A 21637-nucleotide genomic window follows, 5' to 3' on the forward strand; every position below is an offset into this window, starting at 1 on the left:
AAGGATCTAGAACTAGAAATACTGTATGACCCAGCCATCGCATTACTGGGTATATACCCAAAGGATTATAAATCATGCTGCTATAAAGACATATGCACACATATGTTTATTGTGGCACTATTCACAATAGCAGAGACTTGGAACCAACCCAGATGTCCATCAGTGACAGACTGGATTAAGAAAATGTGGCACATATACACCATGGAATACTATGCAGCCATAAAAAAGGATGAGTTCATGTCCTTTGTAGGCACATGGATGCAGCTGGAAACCATCATTCTGAGCAAACTATCGCAAGAACAGAAAACCAAACACCGCATGTTCTAGCTCATAGGTGGGAATTGAACAATGAGAACACTTGGATGCAGGAACGGGAACATCACACACTGGGGCCTGTTGGGGGGTGGGGGGAGCGAGGAGGGATAGCATTAGTAGATATACCTAATGTAAATGATGAGTTAATGGGTCTAGCACACCAACATGGCACTTTTATACATATGTAACAAACGTGCACATTGTGCACATGTACCCTAGAACTTGAAGTGTAATAAAAAAGCAGAAAAAAAAAATGTTGCACTGAACAGCTTTATACAAATAGCATCTTAATGAAAGCAAGTCTATCAATAAAAACAACAAAAAAGTAATAGCTGATATCTGTAGGATTTGTAGACATGAATCATAAAACTAAATAAATATCGATTAAATAAAATCTTGATTTCTGAGGAAAAAAGAATACTATATCTGTAATTACATTGAACTAGTCATTAAAAGAAAGTTTAGAATAAGGTAATAGAGAATCAATCTGTAGAATGGCTGTTTGGGGGAGAACTATCTTTGCATTTTGCTTGTCATTCTTTTTCTATATTGAGTTCATAGAATACTATAAAGCAATCTGGGATAAGTTTGTTTTTTTCATCTGAATGCTTAAAGAAACTTAGGTCCTCCATTTGAACAAATCAATTCCTTACATACAATTACTTTACTATCCAGTATATATAAGAATTCATAGCTGGGTGCTGTGGCTCACACCTGTAATCCCAACACTTTGGGAGGCCAAGGCGGGTGGATCACTTGGGGTCAGGAGTTCGAGACCAGCCTGGCCAACATGGTGAAACCCCGTCTCTACTAAAAATACAGAAATTAGCTGGGCTTGGTGGCGGGCACCTGTAGTACCCAGCTACCCTGGAGGCTGAGGCAGGAGAATCGCTTGAATGTGGGAGGCAGAGATTGCAATAAGCCGAGATTGCGCCACTGCACTCCAGCCAGTCTCATTCTTGTCGCCCAGGCTGGAGTGCAGTGGCATGATCATGGCTCACTGCAGCTTTGACCTCCCTGGCTCAAATGATCCTCCCGCCTCAGCCTCCCAAGTAGCTGATACTACAGGCACATCCCACAATACCCAGCTAATTTTTTAAAAAAACTTTGTAGAGACAGGGTGTCCCTATGTTGCTCAGGTTGGTCTCAAACTCCTGGGCTCAAGCAGTCCTCCCACCTCAGCCTCCCAAAGTGCTGGGATTACAGGCATTAGCCTTTGTACCTGACCTCTTTTATTTGTAAGGTTTTTTTTTTTTTTTTTTTTTTTTTTTTAAAGGGGTCTCATTCTGTTGCCCAGGCTGGAGTCCAGTGGCATGATCATAGCCCACTGCAGCCTTGAACTCCTGGGTCCAAGCAGTTCTCCCACTTCTCCCTCCTGAGCAGTAGGGACTACAGGCGAGTGCCTGCTAGTTGTTGTATTTTTTTTCTAGAGCAGGTGTCTTGCTATAGCCCAGGCTGATCTCAAATTCCTGGCCTCAAGCAATCCTCCTACCTCCCAAAGTGCTGGGATTACAGGCATGAGCCACTGCAAAGCCTTAATTTAGGCGTTCTAAAACCTTTTGAAAGTTTAAATTGAGATTGATTAAACCTGACAGTCACTTTGTTATATTAGTTTCGGTTTGATTTTTGTTCCTGAAAATTCTTCCTGACACAAGGAAGCTCATTATTTCTGACTTGCTGATGGATGAAAAGTGTGTTTCTTCAAAACTGTTTTGTAAATGGTGGTAAAATCTATAAATTTAAAATAAAAAGTATGTCAATTAAAAAATCTTAAGATACTATATTCATGTGATTCTGTTTTCATTCTTTGTGGCTAACATTAGTTGTTTGGACTAGTCTTCATTGGAGAACAGTCTGGTTAATTTGTTTTATTTCATGCATCAGAGTTCAGCTTTTTGTTTATTTGATGATAAATAACATCTTAAAATTAACTTACATTTTGTAATTTTCGTACACGCCAAATAAAATTTCTACAAGAAAAGCATGCTTTGTAAAGTGAATTTAAACTTTTTTAAAAAATTGTTTTGTTACTTAATATGCTACAGTGCGTATTTTAAGTTACAGAGAGATTGAAATACATCTTAATACAGCTAAAGTTTAGTGACTTCCAAAGCTATTCTATCTACAGTGTTAAGAATTCAAGTAATATTCCTTAGGAATGGTGAGAAGGGACATTAAAAAAAAAAAGGGAATTCAAGTAATATTCCCAAGAAAGATATCAACCTTTGCTTGCCTCTTAATATTTACACCCTTTAAATACTAACACACTATTTCTTGTTTTTAAAAATTCATTGTTTTCTTATTCATGTCATGTTAGTATCTCTAGCAAAGGCCTTTTGATTTTATGTCTTAATTCGAAATTTAGGCTTTTTAAAAGTGAAACTATATATTATCAAGAATCAAATAGGACATTAGAAGTTCTTGGCAGTTTATGCACTTTATATTCTTGAAGTTTTTACTTTCATATTCAGCTTGTCTATCATATGATTCCTTATCTAAGACTCAAAAAGTGTTCTAATTTTTTTCGTTTGTATTAATTTGCTGCCGTTATAATAGATGATTATACTAAGTAATGATACCAGTAACAGTCAAAGGAGAAAGTATTTTAACATTCTTTCAACTAAATGTACAGAAAGAAGAAACCTTTCTTGGTATTAAATTAATTAAATTGAAAGTGATCTTTATTCTGTTAATTTCTTTTAAAATGGAAAAGATCAGCACATAAGGATATGGTTTCTTCAGAAGTTTCACATTAATTTCTTTGTTGTGTCTCATTTTAGTGAATGGGTTTTTCAAATGCCATCTATTATTTTTAACCCATGGTCTTTTATCACTTCTTTCCCAGTGTCTGTTTACTAATTTGTGTTCCTTATGTCAATATTATTTTAATAGCATCACATATTGTAAAAAAAAGTGGGTTTTTTTTTTTCCATGCTAAACAAGATATTAGCTACTTTTGTGGACACCAGCATCCTTAAATGAAAGCATTTGCATATTACTTTCCATTAAAATTTTTTTCATTTCTTAATATTCTCTTACATGGAATTGAGTAGTCTGATAAATAAGAAAATTGTACAAAAATGTTTTCCTTGTTTTAACACTATGATTTTATTCCAGGTATTAGCCTTAAATGTTGTGTATTTTTTTCTTTCTTTAAAATAGATGATCCATAATTATATGGAACACTTAGAAAGAACAAAACTTCATCAGCTCTCAGGGAGTGATCAACTAGAATCCACAGCTCATAGTAGAATTAGGTAAGCTTTGTTATATATTTTGCCTTGAGAAAAAGTAAAATAAATAATATGTTTGTTTCTGCTTTTCTCTATTCTTTAATCCTGGAACAATAGTTAGGCTGATTCAAAAAGCTCTCCACTGTGATTGGAATGCTACAGGAGAGAATAGCACAGAAAAGTAGAAACCGTTTTTACCATTAAAAAAATAAATTATGAGCCATCCATATAAGCAGCACATTTGAGTATTTAGATTGTTTTCTGATACTTAATGGAGATTATACTAGGTTTAAAATTTTGTAATTTGTGGGAATGCTGAAATTTTTTATTTCTCCTGTGTAATTGGTTTGAAGTCCTTTTTGTTACAGAGAGGCATGTTTGAAAGGGTTAGCTAGCCATCTGTTTGATGTAGGAGTGTGAATAAATTATGTAGATCTTCAGGCATTGTAGCCAATGAGCTAAGCCAGGACTCTTAGTGGAGGGGAAAATAGTTAATAGGCTGGCTGTCGCTCGGGGTTGCAGCATAAATGCTAGGAGCAGCAGCTCTATGGTTATGAGGTGGGGAGAACGGAATGACGTCATCGCTTGAGAGCTGCTGCAGGATGGAGTGGAAAGCTGCTGCTGATGGCATTGTTTTTGTGGCAGCAAGCTGAATGACAGATCCTCACTACAAAGATACCCCTTTGGCCCCCGTGTAGGCCTCCTGGTTCGGGTGTTTCACCATGCCAGCACAGCGCCATGAGTCCTGGATGCATGCTGCTGTTTGTGTTTGGCTTTGTTGGCGGGGCGGTGGTCATTAATTCTGCTATCTTAGTATCTCTCTCTGTTTTGCTGCTTGTGCACTTTTCTATTTCTACCGGTGTGCCAGCTCTGACGCAGAACCTACCAAGGATACTCAGGTACTCCCGTCTCTTTTAGAAGCCCCTGCTTAGCTGGTTTTTCTTAAATTTTTAGCTCCACGGGTCTGCTTTGTAACCATTTCTGTTGCAGATTGAAACAATGGAAAATGGCCTGAAGCTAGGATTTTGATTGTTATTTATAGTAATTTATAGACCATCAGTTAGGATTATAGCTTTATGTTTGGAAACCACCGACTAAAGAAAAGGATTTTCATATTGTACTTACACACAGTACAAGGTCAGTGTGGTCTTGTTTTAAGCAGAATGTTCAAAGTAAAGGAGAGCAAGAGTAGAGCACCGGGTCCAAGTTTATACAACCTCCGCATTTAGCTTCTGAGCATTTAGGGACAAATATCTTTTATGCTTGAACTTGCAGTCAGTTAGATACAGGCCATAGTTTATTATGTTTTAATTATCCTTTGAATGATAGAGGTTCAGGTATCATTTTTGTAATTTTTGATAATAGCTCATGGGAACTGACAATTTATAAATATTTTCCTCCTAAAACAAAATATGTTTTAAAGTGAAAAAATTTAAGACTTTTAGGTTAAGGAATGCATTTTTCCCCATTATTTACACATCAAAGTTGTGAAAGCTTTACAAAGCCTATTCACTATTGTTTTGTCAGATGTTGCCCTTTCTTTTCTTTGTAGTCTTGGGTGACAAATATCCATGCCTGCTTGTGGGGGTAGTCATTAATCTCTGTAGCTTTACTGTTGCTCACTCTACTTACACCCTTTAAGAGCCATCTTCTGTATTTTAGAGACTTAAGGTTGTGGTTTCTTTTGTTTTCTAAACCATCAGACTAACACTGTCTGATTTGTTCAGATTTCTGCTTTGTGCATGGTTTTAAATGAAAATTCATAGTATATAATTTTTATTTATTATTTAAATGTTTATAAAATATTTAAGCCCTAATTGTAGATTTAGATAAATTAAGAAGAATTAAAGTAGTAAATTCCCTCAATGTGTTTCTTTTTTTTATAGGTTAGTTCAAGTTTAATATTAGTTGAAAGCCCAGAAATTAAATTTCATCTGTGATTTAAAACTAGATACTTGGTCTTTTATTTTCTTTCCTGATTTATAAAAATTGGGAATAATCTTACTACTTGTATATATATTAGTACATAAAATATTTGTATATGTGTATCTGTATATTTAAGCTTTGAAGAAATTAAAAGCAAACTTAATATGTAGAATATTAAAATAAGACTAATGTTAAGGGGCTGTCTTGGGTTTAGATTTCATTTGAGAGGGCAGTGCCATGAGCTGCTGTGTGGCGCCTGCAAGTGGGTACGACAAAGCTTTTGAGTTGAAGTGCCTGGGTGCAAATGCTCTATTGCACGTGGCCGTAGGAGCTTTGGCAAGTTGCTTAATCTCTCTGCCTGAGTTTTCTCTTCTGACGGGAGATACCCCTTTGGGTGGTTTTAAAAATCAAGTGATTTTATTATTTTGTATTTAATTATAGTTGTAAGATATATGGTAAATTACTCAAGTAAATAATTTTCATAGTTACTTATATGTGCCCATTTTTAGCGGAAATAGTTTTAACTACAGCTTTTATTGATAAAATACCTTATAATTAAATTACTTTACCACAAAAATTGCTACTGATCTGATTAAATAAAGATATCAAAGTCTTCGATATTAAGATTAAATTGTCAAAAAGTTGGTAGTTCCAAGTAGGAAGTTCCAAGGAAAGCAAAGGGCTTGGAGTTGAACAGTGCTGGCTTTGAATCCAAACTCTGCCAGTTACTAGTTCCTAAAATCTCTGAGCATCACTTTTTCTACTCTGAAAATTGGGAAAATAATCCCCATTTCTTGATAAGGATTAAATGAGATAATGTAAATAAACCATCTAGCTCAGTACCCACCATGTGGTGAGTGTTCAACAAATGTATTTTTTCTTTTATCTGCCTTCATATATAAAGTAGATTTTACTAATTAGTTGTATCAAATGTGAATATAGCCAAAAAGCTGTTTCAAAAATGTGGTTGTAAAATTATTTATACACATAAGCTAACATTTAATAACCAACTCAAAAATGGATATATGGAAGTAGGGCAATTAAGAAAAAAGAATTCTGATACTTGGTGATAGCTTTGTTTTCTAGACAAGTAATAGCAGATGTTTCAGTCTGCGGGTGTCAGTCTGCCACTTGATAGTTTTCCATGCGTATCTCATTTTATTTCTTCTTCTGTGAGTTTAACTGAAGCGTTTAATATATACCAACATAGTACCGGACTAATGTTTACCTTTCAGGGTTTCTTTTCAAAAGTAGGATTCTCGTGAACTTGGCCTAATTATGCACCCTTCTCTCCCTTAGCCCAACTATATGTAATTTATAAGTAAAGTAAGGGGAGGAGTATGTAGTGATTATTTTTTCAGAGTTGGAACATTGTAACCTAGAGCATCATTGACCCACTTGACAGATAGCTGTCAGTCTCTGAAGATGTCCCCTCCCTGTAGTGTCTGAATGTTTGATACAAGCAAACTAAAAAGGTGGGAATTCTGCTTATAATTTGGGTTGTAGATTTTGTTGAGTGTGGATTGTAGATTTTGTTGACTGATTTTGTTTACTTTTTGGAAAGTAAAATTCGGATTCATAGAAGACTTCTCCGCCCAATAGTTTTAAACTTTTTCAACATTTGATATGTGTGAAAATGAATGTGTTGTCATTCATATAGGAAATAATTCTTTTTTTTTTTTTTTTTTTTTTTTGAGACAGAGTCTCGCGCTGTCGCCCAGGCTGGAGTGCAGTGGCGCGATCTCGGCTCACTGCAAGCTCCGCCTCCCCGGGTTCACGCCATTCTGCCTCAGCCTCCTGAGTAGCTGGGACTACAGAAGCCCACCACAGCGCCCGGCTAATTTTTGTATTATTTTTAGTAGAGCCCGGGGTTTCACTGTGAGTCTCGATCTCCTGACTGCTGTGATCCAGCCCGCCTCGGCCTCTCCCAAAGTGCTGGGATTACAGGCGTGAGCCACCCAGCGCCCGACAAACAGACACAGAATCTTAGCATGTTTTATAGTTTTCAGTGTCTGAATCTTGTTTTTTTTTTTGTTTTTTTTTTTGAGGCCAGTCTTGCTCTATCGCCCAGGCTGGAGTGCAGTGGCAGGATCTCAGCTCACTGCAAGCTCCGCTGCCTCGGGGATTCAGAGCCATTCTCCTGCCTCAGCCTCCCGAGTAGCTGGGACTACAGGCTGCCACCTCCTTGACTGCTTTCTTTTGTATTTTTTAGTAGAGGCGGGGTTTCACCGTGTTAGCCAGGATGGTCTTGATCTCCCGACCTCGTGAATAAAAGCCGGTCGGCCTCCCAAGTGCTGGGATTTACAGGCTTGAACCTGGCCTTGACCATATAGAGGAATAATTCTAACGACTGGTTTATATTTTGATTTCTGTTAGTGTGATGGCATCTTATGAAGTCTATATATCATCTTCCTGGTTGTCTTTGCATTTTGAGTTAGAGAGCTTTCCATTGTATTCAGTCATTACATTCCCAGTCACCTTTTGCTTAACTTACTAAGGTGTGTTAGAAAGTAAATAAAAGTCAGCTAGTAGCTCTTAGTAGAGAGCTACTACTGTCTACTAAGAAAATCCTTGGATTTTCAGTTCACAAAATATGGGGTGAAAACATCAGGTTGACAACTTTTTATTTTGTCCAGAATGGATATGAAAAGGAAATCTAGCTACTTATCACTGTCACCATCATTTAATGAAAGAAAGGGCATTTTAAACTCAATGAAGAAAATATGTAATTTAAAATAAGGGTCAGTCATCTTCAAGAAAGAACAGGGTTCTATAGTATATGGGAATGTATATGTGTACAATATGTACTACATTATCTATGCACTAAGGAAATAATAATGCCTCTTTTTTCATGGACTTATTATAAAAACTTTGTTGCTGAACAGCATTTGGGAATAACTGGTGTAAACATGATAGCTGACTAGTTACTTTAATTTTTGTCATTTGGTTGTCCTGGCAGCTCATAGTCACAAACTTAGATTTGGTATTAAAATTTACCCTCTTGGCCAGGTGCGGTGGCTCACACCTGTAATCCCAGTACTTTGGGAGGCTGAAGCAGGTGGATCACATGAGGTCAGGAGTTCAAGACCAGCCTGGCCAACATGGTGAAACCTCGTCTCTACTAAAAATATAAAAATTAGCCAGACGTGGTGTTACATGCCTGTAGTCCCAGCTACTCGGGAGGCTGAGGCAGGAGAATTGCTTGAACCCGGGAGGCAGACGTTGCAGTGAGCCGCGATCGTCCCACTGCACTCCAGTCTGGGCGACACAGCAAGACTCTGTCTCAAAGAAACAAACAAAAAACTGCCCTCTTTTTGTACTGCCTTCCTGCTTTTGAATTTTCCCCCTAAATCAAAGTTCTGTTTTTAAATTTTATTTCCTTGTGCATACAACTTTGATTAAATGTAATCTCTCAAACCCTTTGCTTCACCTCATTTTTAAGAAGGCATTGAGACAGTTTTACTAGTCCTTTTAGATTGTTAGGAATGGAAGAACACACCCTTTGTATTAAGTGAAGGCACATTTCAAAAGTGGCTGAAGTTTCTTGGAATAAAAATGAACTACAGAATAAAAGACTTACTTAACAAAACGGAAAATTTCCCACTTTTATTAATAACCTCATTGTTTCTATTCTAACTTACATTCTTACCAGTAGAGGTATGAATTCCAGGAGGCAACAATCCTTTAATGTCTCATTTCTTTCTAGTTTCTACACTTTTGAGTTAATGACCCAGGATGACCGGTTAGTAGGCTTGTTTCCACCCTCTAAAAGCTCTTCGATTTGGAATCTTCTGTGCATCAACAAACGATGTGTTTCTCATTGAAATTCTGTTAGTATTAAAATTGTAACTCTTGTTCATTGAAACTTCCCACAAAGCACTGGAAATTCAGTAATCTTTTATAGAATTATTTGGCCTTCTTATTTGGAAAAAACTGACAGTGGTTTTCTCATATGTACTATGCTTGGAAGGAACTCATATAATGGTTCTGTAGAAAAACAGAGCTTTCCTACTTGGGTGGTGGGGAGAAAGATATTTTGAGTTCTTTTCATCATTTAATAGGTAACCCTGATTTAGATAATATATTGATTTTCCTCTAGGCAGGAAAGGCATACCCTGAAGAGGCTTCAGTAAACATCCAGGGATTAGCGAGAGGACTTGGGAAGTCTAGAAATGAGTTGGGCTCACTTCCAAAGAAGGAGGTTGCAAGTTCCCCTAGGGCTAAGCTACGTATGATGAAAAACTCAGCAGCAGCTCTTCTCCAGACCACACTAGACCACTGACTGCTTCTTGGGCAAGGAACTCATCAGTAACTTACAAACTTTCCTTAACCCTTCTTACCACTTTTCTTAGTTGATTTCTTGAGGCTAAACTAAACTGAGACTGTCCTTCCTCTTTGGTAAGTCTGTTTTATTCAGATGGGCAGACAGTGTCATTTTCGAGTGATGGTTGTAAAACAGTGACAGTCCAGACTTACTTACAGTCATGGCAAATTAAAAAAGTCAAAATAAATGAATGCCGAATTTTTTCTCCCCTCTTCAAATAGAAAAGAACGTCCTATATCATTAGGAATTTTCCCATTACCTGCTGGAGATGGATTGCTTACACCTGATGCTCAGAAAGGAGGAGAGACCCCTGGATCTGAGCAATGGAAATTTCAGGAATTAAGTCAACCACGTTCTCATACCAGCCTGAAGGTAAGCTTTAAGCTGCTGAAATTGTCAGTTTACATTTCATAAACTTTCTTATCCTAATTGAAGTGCTAGACAACCACAGTATAATAAAATGTAATTGTTTATATACATTTAGTTTGTAAAATTGATTTTTAAAATTGAAAACGAGCTCTTCCCAAAGAGTGTATTTTTTACTGTTTTATTTCAAATTATATAGGAAAAAAAGTGAAGCATTATATCATCTTGATTAGTATACTAATGACAAAAATTAATTTCTATTTGATTTAGGCTATATGAGTTTAGGGTAGGGTGACTAGTGAGCCTAATTATATTAGAACTGAAAATCGCTGTTACCAGAAAGTCTTGGTTCATGTTAGAGGCTTTCCAGTTTAGCAGGGTTTCACTTACAGAAAAACAAAACAGAACAAATACACTGTTCCTTCTTTAAAACCACTTCATAGAACAATCTACAAAAATGCATTCTGTTTAGCTAAAAAGGCCTGGTGTAAATCAATTATAGATATGTTCTTGACCAAGAACTTGTCATCAAATAAGTGATAAATATAAACAATAATATATGCTAAGAGTGGATATGAACTAATAATTAACTTTTAAGAGTATTTCAAGTTATGTTCTATATCTTTTAAAATGAAATATTCACAAAGATAATACTGATTATTAAAGATTTTTTGTTACCTTATAAAATCTACTCATCATGAAACAGGCCACCTGCAATGAATAGAAATGAATTACATGTATCTTATTTCCTTTTCCTGCTTTGTTTTTCTCCATAATACTTGTTATGGTCTAAGCATGTAAAGATAGTTCTTAACAATGCTTCTAAAATACTGTCATTTACTGTATTTATTTGTCTCTAGACTCCTCCCTAAGAACATGAATTCTATGAGGTTTATTTACTGCTGTATCCCCCTAGCACTTGGAAAAGTGCCTGGCACATTATAGGTACTCAGAACATGTTTGTTGAGTGAATGATTTGTTTTAGATGTTAGAAAGAATCTTTGAGGACAATATAAGTGGTCTTTTTCTCAACTCTAGAATGTAGAGGCATTCAGAATCATTCTATTGACCTTTGAAATGTGCTCAAAACAGTAAGCAGTTGGTAAATATTTGATAGCTTTTCTCCCACTGAAAAGCATTTTTAACAATAAGGGTTACCTTTTCCCCCTTCTTGCTCAATTTGTTAGAAGCTAATAGTGCTCAGTATTAGCCCACAATGATGGTACTGGGTAACTCTCTCTCTTTTGTTTTGAAACGGAATCTTGCTGTGTCGCTCACGCTGGAGTGCAGTGGTGCGATCTCCACTCACTGCAACCTTGGCTCACTGCAGCCTCCTCCTCCCGGGTTCAAGCAATTCTTCTGTCTTAGCCTCCCAAGTAGCTGGAATTATAGCACCCACCACCACGCCTGGCTAATTTTTGTATTTTTAATACAGATGGAGTTTCACCATGTTGGTCAGGCTGGCCTCGAACTCCTGACCTCAGGTGATCCCCCCGCCTCAGCCTCCCAAAGTGCTGGAATTACAGGCGTGAGCCACCATGCCTGGCTGCAACTCTCTCCTTCTTTACTCCTGTACCACAGTGGGTCTTTTAGCCTTCTTGTAGGTTTAATAGATTTTCCAAAACACTCATGTCTCAATCGCCTACTTGCCATGTCCACTTTCCCAAAACAAAATTAGGTAGGAGGGATACTTTTAGTACAAAAAAATCCCATATGGTAACTATATTTTAATTACTACCCAAAAGTGTGCTTAAGAGATTATTATAGTTCTCTTTATTTTTTAATCCACTGATAGGCTGTGCCAGAACTTTACTGACAAGTTATAAACCAATTAACAAATTATTAACAAATTATTAGTATAGACTTAAGCAGAGGAGTTTCTTGTGTCCTTCCCAGAGAGTTTCTAAAACGAAACCTTATCTCTCGCTACTTGGTCTGGACATGGAGTCACTAAATGGGATAAAGACTCAATGAATAAGGATTTCCATGAATGGGGTGGTGCTTACAAAATGGCAAAGTCTAGTTTGTAAATCATGTTACTAGTTGGGATGTACAGTATTTTATTTTTCACCTAAGCCCTTGTCGTTCACTAGATAACTTCCTACTTCACCAGGGCTGGAAGTCAGGGGTTTAGGATTCACTTGTGGGCTATGCCACAGGTATGTCACATGCCCTGTCATTTTGGTTTCTGTGTATAACAGGAATTGGACTAGACTCTAAAATATCATTTCCCCTGAGATTGGGGATGACCTAGCCATCTTAGGGCATGTTTTGACTTCATTATGAAAAAATTGAAGGTGTAAATTATAATTAACACTAGTTTTACTACCACAGTTTTTCTGTGAAGTAAGGTTAAGGTGAAAATGTCCTGTGAGAGAATGACAGAAAACTTTGTGGCAGAAGAGGAGCAGATAAGGGGATTTGCCAGTGATTGTAAAGTTATGGCCCTTCTTTGTTGGTGTGTTACACATTTCTCACTGTGAGAGACCTGTGGTGAGTGAGGTTATAAATAATCTAATGGATTTTCTAGGAATGATGCACCTAGAAAAATGTACAAGTTCTTAAAAAGAAATATTTGTAAATATTCTTGATTTATCACAATCTCATGGAGATCGACAAATAAATGAAATAATAGAACTTCAAGTATTGTTAAAGCAAGGAAAGCTAAAGAGTAATTAGTAAGGAAGGGCACTTATTTTAGGGTGTGAGAGAAAGCCTCTGGAAGATGACTTGCATCCTGGCATGGGGATGTGCAGGTGCATGGGAAGGTCTGGAGGAGTACGTGTTGAGGAAGATGAGATGGCAAATGCGAAGGCCCTGACGTGGGGAAGAACTTCATTATGTTTATATGGTGGTTTTCTCTTCATTGCACTCAGACTTTCAGTCCTACTTACTGCCCCAACATGCCTTCTGTCAAGGGTGCCAAAAGAATCCATCTTTCCAAATCTAATGGAAAATTCTCAGTCCTCATCTTACCTTTTAGCAGCATTTATATATTTGAATATATTCAGCTTCTTGAAATACTTCCTTCAGTTTGCTTCCAGGATTCCCCCTGGCAAACACACACAGATTTTCTTTACCATTCCTTCTCCATTGCTGGTTTCTCTTCTGCTTTTGGACCTCTAAATGTTGAGGTACTCCTCAGCCCTTCTCTACTTAATCTGGGTAGATCAGATTCCATGTCTGTAAATGTCATCTGTGCATCAGTGTTCACAGATTTGAATCTCCAACTCATATCCCTTCCGTGGACTCTAGACCTCTGCATCTAATTGCTTTTCTTTATAGTTTCCTCACATATATATGCTTTACCTTGCCTAGATTACCACCAGTAGAAATACCCTCATTCAAGGCCAGTCCAAATATCACAGTTTACATGTAGTCTCACTAACACACTAGAGACTAACACCCTATTGATTGTCCTCAAATCGAATTTAGAGATCAGTTCAAGAAGAAAGCAGAGAAGTTATGTATTGCTTTATTAACAGGAATTTCATACCTGGAGACTTCTAGTGAAATTGATAAAAAGAAACTCCTTATGTTAAATGATCAAAGCTGTTCTGTTAAAAAGTGTATTATAAAAGTGCTACAGGCTGGACATGGTGACTCATGCCTGTAGTCTGAGTACTTTGGGAGGCCAAGGCAGGAGGATCACTTGAGTCCAGGAGTACAAAACCAGCCTGGGCAACATAGTGGGACTCCATCTCTTTTCCTTTTTTAAAAAAAAAAAGTTTATATACACATACACCACACACACACACACTATATATATATTTTTTTGTTTGTTTGTTTGTTTTGAGATGGAGTCTAGCTTCATCCCCCAGGCTGGAGTGCAGTGGTGCAATCTTGGCTTATGCAACCTCTGCCTCCTGGGTTCAAGTGATTCTCCTGCTTCAGCCTCCCAAGTAGCTGGGATTACAGATGGGCACCACCATGCCTGGCTAATTTTTGTATTTTTAGTAGACGTGGGGTTTTGCCATGTTGGCCAGGCTGGTCTCGAACTCTTGACCTCAAGTGATCTGCCTGCCTTAGCCTCCCAAAGTCCTGGGATTACAGGTGTGAGCCTCCGCGCCCAGCCTGTGTTTTATGTATTTTAAACATTTATTCCTCCAGTGTCAAGCGACTCTGTCTCTACAAAATATTTAAAAATTAGCTAGGCATGGTGGTGTGCACCTTTAGTCCCTGCTACTCAGGAGGAACAGGCAGGAAGATCAACTTGAACCTGGGAGGCTGAGGCTATAGAGAGCCATGATCATGCTACTGCACTCCAGCCTGGGTGACAGAGTAAGTCCTTGTCTCAAGAAAAATAATTAATAATAATAATGATGGGCTAAGGCTGAGAATGGACAAAATGTTAAGGTGAGACAGTTAATCTTACTGAATTATGTTCACAAAGAAGCTACAAATAAAGAAGGAACTGGAGAAGAAAAGGCCAAGTATAGCCAAGACAATCCTGAAGAACGATAAGTACAAGAACTTGAGCTACCAGGTATTAAGATTTACTATAAAGCTTAATTATTAAGGTGGTATAGTATTGCTTCATCTTCCCTTTCTCTTTCCTTTCTGCACAATTCAGTTCTAAAGCCACCAGGCAGGGCAGAGGAAGGTAAGGCTTTCCATGGTGCTTAGGAGCAGGGGTGGGGTTGTTATAACCTAAGCAAAGTTAGGAGGGTAATCCATATGGGGTATCCTGCTGTAAAGAGTCAGGGCCCCAGCAGCATTAAGGACATCCCTGCAGGATGGCAGCCAGGCTTGGGGGTACAAGACCCTAAGCAGGATGATGAGAGCCTCCCCAAGGAGAAGTGCCAGGTATAGGGTGTCAGACCCTGAGCAGGTGAGGAAGGCAGCATCTGTGTGTGGTAGGGGGAGACGGGGCTGGAGTGGAGAAGAAAGAAGATGCATGGGGAAAGAAGGGCATTAGTGGAGGGCTGTAGTGGCAGAGAAGAGAGACCGTAAGAGACATGAGCCCTGAAAGACAAGGCACAAGGGAGTTTTAGAATGGAAGAACATGTCAGCAGGGTCAGCTGGTGTGGGGGAGTCACATAGAATGAGGACTGAATTTGTAAATGTATAGGTGTAGATTTGAGCAGTTTAAGTTGTAGGGCCAGTAACAGGAGTAACTGTAAATCATAAAAAGAGGAAATAACATGTATAGACTACCCAAAATGGTGATTGTGGTGGGAGGAGAGAAAAAGGATAACTTGAGGTAGAGATTAGCAGAGCAGAGGGAAAAGTATAGAGTGGGAGAGACTGGGTAGTTGGTATGCTTACAAGAAGGGTTCAACAGAGAGAAAAGTTAAAGACAAGGGAGTGAAGAAAGATAAATTGATACATCAGAATCCTAGAAGGGCAGAGGGGAAGGGATCACATATCCCAGCTACAACTCAGATCTCCCTTGTTGCTGGGACAGCTTCAGTTTTTCCTAGACTTTTGCTGTATTATTTGCAGTTACAAATCATACTGTGGTAAATAACCAACCAAGGCCTACAAAGCAGCATGAAAATTATATGGCTGGCATACAGCATGCACACACATATGCATGTGTATACATATGTGCTCCAAAAAAGTATTTTTTTCTTTGAAGAGCATCCTTGGTTGTTGATTATTAGTAGAATGTGACCTTTAGATCTGAGAAAAGCAATTTTAACTAACTAAACCAATTGGATGGACACCTACTTGTGAAAATTTCAGAGAGTTCTCATAAAATCACATGACTTGTGATACTTCAGTAAACTGCTGTGAGAAGCTCTTGTTAGCAGAGTTTGGTATGTAAAGCCAGTCAATGTGTGCTGCATTCTTCAGGGGATGTGCTTAGCATGCAGAACAGGAAATGTCTAAACAGAGCCAGCATTCTTGTTGAGAGAATTTTCCATCCTCCTCCATTTGTGGTTAAGTTCTGAAATTATTCCTATTTCTTTAGTTTCCACAAGCTTTAATCTCTATAGTAGTTAAATCATATCTATTGTTATTTACAATTCCTATTATAAAATGCATGTGTAATTTAAAAAGTTAAAGCTCACAGTTTTTTAAATAACTTCTTTGAAGTAATTTTAGACTTACAGAAAAGTTGCAAAAATAGTACAGCGTTCCATATACCCTTCACCCAGCATCCCCTGACATTAACCATAATACAGTCATCGAAGCTATGAAATTAACATTGGTACAATACTGTTAGGTAAACCTGTATTCAAGTTTTACCAGTTTTTCCACTAATATCCTTTTTCCCTTCCAGAATCCAGCCCAGGATCCTACATTGCTTTTTTTAAAAAAAAATTTTTATTACAGACAGTGCCTCACTAGATTGCCCAGATTGGTCTCGAACTCCTGGCCTGAGGTGATCCTGCTGTCTCAGCCTGCCAAAGTGCAGGGATTATAGGCATAAGCTACCACACCTGGCTTCCACATTGCGTTTACACATTATGTCTCCCCAGTCTTCCCAGCATGTAACAGTTCCTCTGTCTTGTCTTGTCTTTCAAGACCTTGAGATTTTTGAAGAGTACTGGTTAGTTGTTTTGTAGAGTGTCTCACCATTTGGGCTTCTCTGATTTCTCATTATTAGATTGAGGTTATGTATTTTTGGTGAGAATACAACAGAATCTAGTGTCTTGGTGTAGATATACTTTGAGACTATGTAGATATCCTGTTTCTGTTCAAACTTTCATTCACTGATTTTAGCATCCACAGTGGATTTTGCCTACAACAATTATTAGTAAAATATTGCTAATAGTTATTTTCTGTTTTCTTCATTCTACATTTATTAATTGGAATTCTTCTATCAGCGAGAGTTGTCTTCTTCCCCTCTTCCCTCCATTCCAGTTTGGATTCAATGGAGATTGTATATATGTGTGTATACACACACACACACACACACATATACATATACACACATATATGTATATATTTTATTCTGTGGGCTATGCAAACCTATCATTTCTTTGGGTTCTCAAATTATTCTAGCTTTGGACATTGAGAGCTCTTGCAAGATGGCTCCTGTGCTTTTTTGACATACCCCATCCTTTTTGAGTGCTTTCTTCCTTATTGGCACCATAAGATGTTCCAAGCTGTTGTATTTTCCCTGCCCCACTCTTAAAAATTGGACTACTTCTCAGAGGAACTCTGGCACATTTTTTGGGAGAAAGGTATTTAGGAACCAAGATCTAGGCACTATTCATTCTTTTATTTCTGGTTTGGGCTTTTCCATTAGTTTATACCTCCTTTATAGAATTTTGTATTAGTGTACATACTAGGGTAAAATAAAAGTAGAGTTTTAAGAAAAAATGGATTATGTGTTATAATATTTCATATTGTTTTTGCTTTTGACAGTGGATAAGGAATTTGTTCTATAAACTCAATTTTTGCTTATAAGCTTTTTTCCTTCACATATATCTTCACGTGATAACTTTAGGAACCACCCATAGGTGACTGTTAGGATTCGAAGGAAAAGAAGGGTAAAGATTTTATTGTGTTGTTTGTTGACCAAGATGCCTATTATGTATGTTGAGACTGGAAACTGGTAAAAATGTAAATAAGCAGTGCTTTCAAAATGATGGTGTTTAAATATTGTATTTTAAATGTGACTTCATCTGAGGTAATTGGCATATAGGTATTTATTAATACTTACGTTTAGGCTGGGTGTGGTGGCTCACGCCTGTAATCCCAGCACTCTGGGAGGCCAAGGCAGGTGGATCATCTGAGGTCAGGAGTTCGAGACCAGCCTGGCCAACATGACGAAACCCTGTCTCTAATAAAAATACAAAAATTAGCTGGGCATGGTGGCACACGCCTGTAGTCCCAGCTACTCAGGAGACTGAGGAAGAAGAATCACTTGAACCCAGGAGGCAGAGGTTGCAGTGAGCCAAGATCGTGCCACTGCACTCCAGCCTGGGTGACAGAGCGAGACTCCATCTCCAAAAAAAAAAAAAAACTTATGTTTACTGTTTAAACAAACTTTTAGAATAGAAGAAGTTGTTTAACATATTTTCTACTGAAAAAATTACCTTTTTCACTTAAAAAAATTTATTGATACTCACTGCATTAGGCACAATGCCATGTACTAGAAATGTTGTTAAGGTGCTCAGAGGTCCAAATATTTTCTAAAACAGGCCTTTATATTTCTTTTAAAAAGTTATTTTAGGCCAGGCGTGGTGGCTCACGCCTGTAGTCCCTGCACTTTGGGAGGCCGAGGTGTGCAGATCGTGAGGTCAGGAGATTGAGACCATCCTGGCTAACATGGTGAAACCCCGTCTCCACTAAAAATACAAAAATTAGCCGGGCATGGCCGCGGGCACCTGTAGTCCCAGCTACTCAGGAGGCTGAGGCAGGAGAATGGTGTGAACCCGGGAGGTGGAAGTTGCAGTGAGCCGAGATTATCCAGCCTGGGCGACAGAGCGAGACTCTGTCTCAACAAAAGAGAAAAAAAGAAAATAGTTATTTTACTACTCAGGAGGCTGAGGTGAGAAAACTGCTTGAAGCCAGGAGTTCCAGGTTGCAGTGCACTATAATGGTGCCTGTGAATAGCCATGGCATTCCAGCCTGGGCAATATAGCAAGATCCTGTGTCTAAAAAATTTATATTAATTCAGTTTCACAATTTTTAGTAATACTGAATAATACAGAGTAGGAATGGGAAGTTTCTTCAACCCTAAATTTCATTTTCCCCCCGTCATTGTAAATAGTTGATGAATCCTTGGCCTTTTTCTTTACAGGTGCACATAGATATAATGTCTTTTTAAGATAAGTGGGTTTATAAGTATTTTCCTGCTGCTTGATTTTTTTTTTTCATTTAATGACATATCTTGACGATCTTTCTATTTTATATAGAGAGAGCTACCAAGTTTTTACCTGGTTTTTGATGAAGGGAATGATTAAAGATTATGAGAATCCAGAATCAAAGATCATATAAATAAACATTAAGTGCTCTTACCACCAAAAACAAGTATGACGTGCTAGATGTGTTTATTGGCTTGAATGTGGTGATTGTTTCACAATATGTATTTTAAAAATCACCTTAACTGTATACTGTATTTGTCAGTTATATCTTAATAAAGCTAGGGGGAAAAAAACCACGTCTATGAAAGAAGAGGCAGTCTGGTTTCCTATAAAGTGAATCATGCCTTGCTAATCTGTGTGTTTTTTATTTTTTATCTTGTTGAGATGGAGTTTTGCTCTTGTTGCCCAGGCTGTAGTGCAACGGTGTGATCTTGGCTCACTGCAACCTCCACCTCCTGGGTTCAAGCGATTCTCCTGCCTCAGCCTCCAGAGCAGCTGGGATTACAGGCGCCCACTACCACGCCTGGCTAGTTTTGTATTTTTAGTAGAGACGAGTTTTCTCCATGCTGGTCAGGCTGGTCTCGGACTCCCGACCTCAGGTGATCCACCTGCCTTGGCTTTCCAAAGTGCTGGGATTACAGGTGTGAGCCACTGCAGCCAGCCTAATCTGTGTATTTTTAAGGGCATAACTGAGAGCTAGCAGCATTTCAAGAAGACTTTGATGAATTTCCAGACCAAGAGTATTTAAAACTGTTGCTTTGTATTTAAGAGAAACACATCCATCTCATAGAGGGAAAATGTATAGATGGAAATAAAGAATATGAATAAATAGATTTTTATGAAAAAGGATTTGGGACTGGGCACGTGGCTCATGCCTGTAATCCTAGCACTTTGGGAGGCCAAGGAAGGTGGATCACTTGAGCTCAGGATTTCGAGACCGGCCTGGGCAACAAGGCGCGACCAAATCTCTACTAAAAATACAACAATTTATCTAGGCATGGTGGGGTACACCTGTAGTCCCAGCTACTTGGGAGGCTGAGGTGGGAGAATCACCTGAACCCTGCGAAGTTGAGGCTGCAGTGAGCCGTGATCGTGTCACTGCACTCCAGCCTGGGCGACAGGAGTGAGACCCTATCTCAAAAAAAAAGAAAAAGGATTTGGATTTTGGTGATCTTTTGATCATTAGTGTTATCTAACTAATTCAGAAATGATCGAAGGAGGTGTGATAAACATTTCTGAGTATGCTGCACTGGAATATTGGTATGTTAAATAGTTAAAGGGACTGGACTGGAATAAACATCAAGAAGATTTCATAAGGTAGTGGAAGTAGAAAAAAAAGGTTAAATAATGAGCTGCATGTCGATAAGACGTTGATCCAAGTGGTGGCTTCTGAACCATGATATTACTTCAACTAGAGTGTTAAAGTCAGCTTAAGTCAAAAGAAAACAAAGCCTCCAAGCCCTCATTTTAAACACAGTAGATAATAGATGAATCTTGTATCCTGGGAGATAGTACAAGCCAAAGATACAGCTATGTTAAAACCTAGTAAACACGTAATTTTTTTCTCTTTTATAATCTTCCCTCTTCCTAGGTCAGCAATAGTCCTGAACCTCAGAAGGCTGTAGAACAGGAGGTGAGAATGGTGCTTCTTAACATTTTGCAAAAAGTACACTAAAGTGATTAACTATTGATTACTTCCTCAACTGCTATTCTCAATACATCAGATGCTCAGTTTGGAAGACTATTGTTGTAATTCACTGAAATATAAAACTATTTCCACTATAGTGGTTGTCAGGGCTTTACTGTAATCTGTAATTTATTCCTTCCCCAAAGTAAGCATTTTTAAATAAAGGAAAGAAAATATAAGTAAATTCTGTGAAATTCAACCTGTTTCCATTTATCCTGCTCTATGTAATGGTATACTTTCCAGAAATACCTTCCTTAGGGCATAATGTTTATAACTTGTATGTGTCCTGGATGTGGCCTAGTGTGTCATCTTACCGTGGACTGCTTCCTTAGTTTGATAGAGTTCTTCATCTCCAGTCAGGGCACCATCCAGCTTTATTCATCAAACATCTGTTAAGAGCCTACTACAGACCAGACGCGGTGGCTCATGCCTGAAATCCCAAACACTCTGGGAGACCGAGGCAGGTGGATCACTTGATCAGGAGTTCAAGACCAGCCTGGCCAATATGATGAAACCTTGTCTCTACTAAAAATACAAAAATTAGCCGAGCGTGGTGGCAGACGCCTGTAATCCCAGCTACTCAGGAGGCTGAGGCAAGAGAATTGCTTGAACCAAGGAGGTGGAGGTTGCAGTGAGCTAAGGTGGTGCCACTGCCCTCCAGCCTGGGCAACACAGCGAGACTCCATCTCAAAAAAAAAAAAGAAAGAAAAATAGCCTGCTACGTGTCAGGCTTGATATGCTGGGCACTGGGGATACCAAGATATCTGTGACTTTCTCTTACGTGCTAGGTCAGGGGTTGACCTGGGTTCATGGAAGCCCTCTAGCATCAACAGTGCAAAAGTATCCTGTTCCTTCGAAATATACTCAGTGTTAGGACATTCATACCTTTCCTTTAATAATTTGAATTCTCTTGAAGCTACCATTCTATTTACACTTAGATGGATTTGACCGAAATGTGAGTATCTAGAGTTAAGGTTTTTAGTGTTTCCTTTGGGTCACAGACTCTTAGGAACCAAATTAT

The 21637-nt window shown here is 38.3% G+C and overlaps 1 protein-coding gene across 24 annotated transcripts in view; it reads left to right on the forward strand.

Moving 5' to 3' along the window:
* Positions 1–21637, forward strand: part of SPAG9 (sperm associated antigen 9) — a 159759-nt gene that overhangs the window by 69128 nt on the left and 68994 nt on the right. For 9 of the 24 annotated variants that reach the window (XM_021929030.2, XM_021929035.2, XM_021929036.2 and 6 more), the window contains 4 exons: positions 3478–3572; positions 10020–10170; positions 14558–14650; positions 20521–20562. In XM_021929030.2, coding sequence (XP_021784722.1) covers positions 3478–3572; positions 10020–10170; positions 14558–14650; positions 20521–20562 — 381 coding nt within the window. Of the gene's footprint in view, positions 1–3477; positions 3573–3630; positions 4448–10019; positions 10171–14557; positions 14651–20520; positions 20563–21637 lie in introns of those variants that run through there. The other 15 variants (XM_017950585.2, XM_009190269.3, XM_009190274.4 and 12 more) reach the window with 9 other exon arrangements.

The sequence above is a fragment of the Papio anubis genome, chromosome 17 (genome assembly GCF_008728515.1).
Source record: "Papio anubis isolate 15944 chromosome 17, Panubis1.0, whole genome shotgun sequence".
Classification (NCBI taxonomy): domain Eukaryota; kingdom Metazoa; phylum Chordata; class Mammalia; order Primates; family Cercopithecidae; genus Papio; species Papio anubis.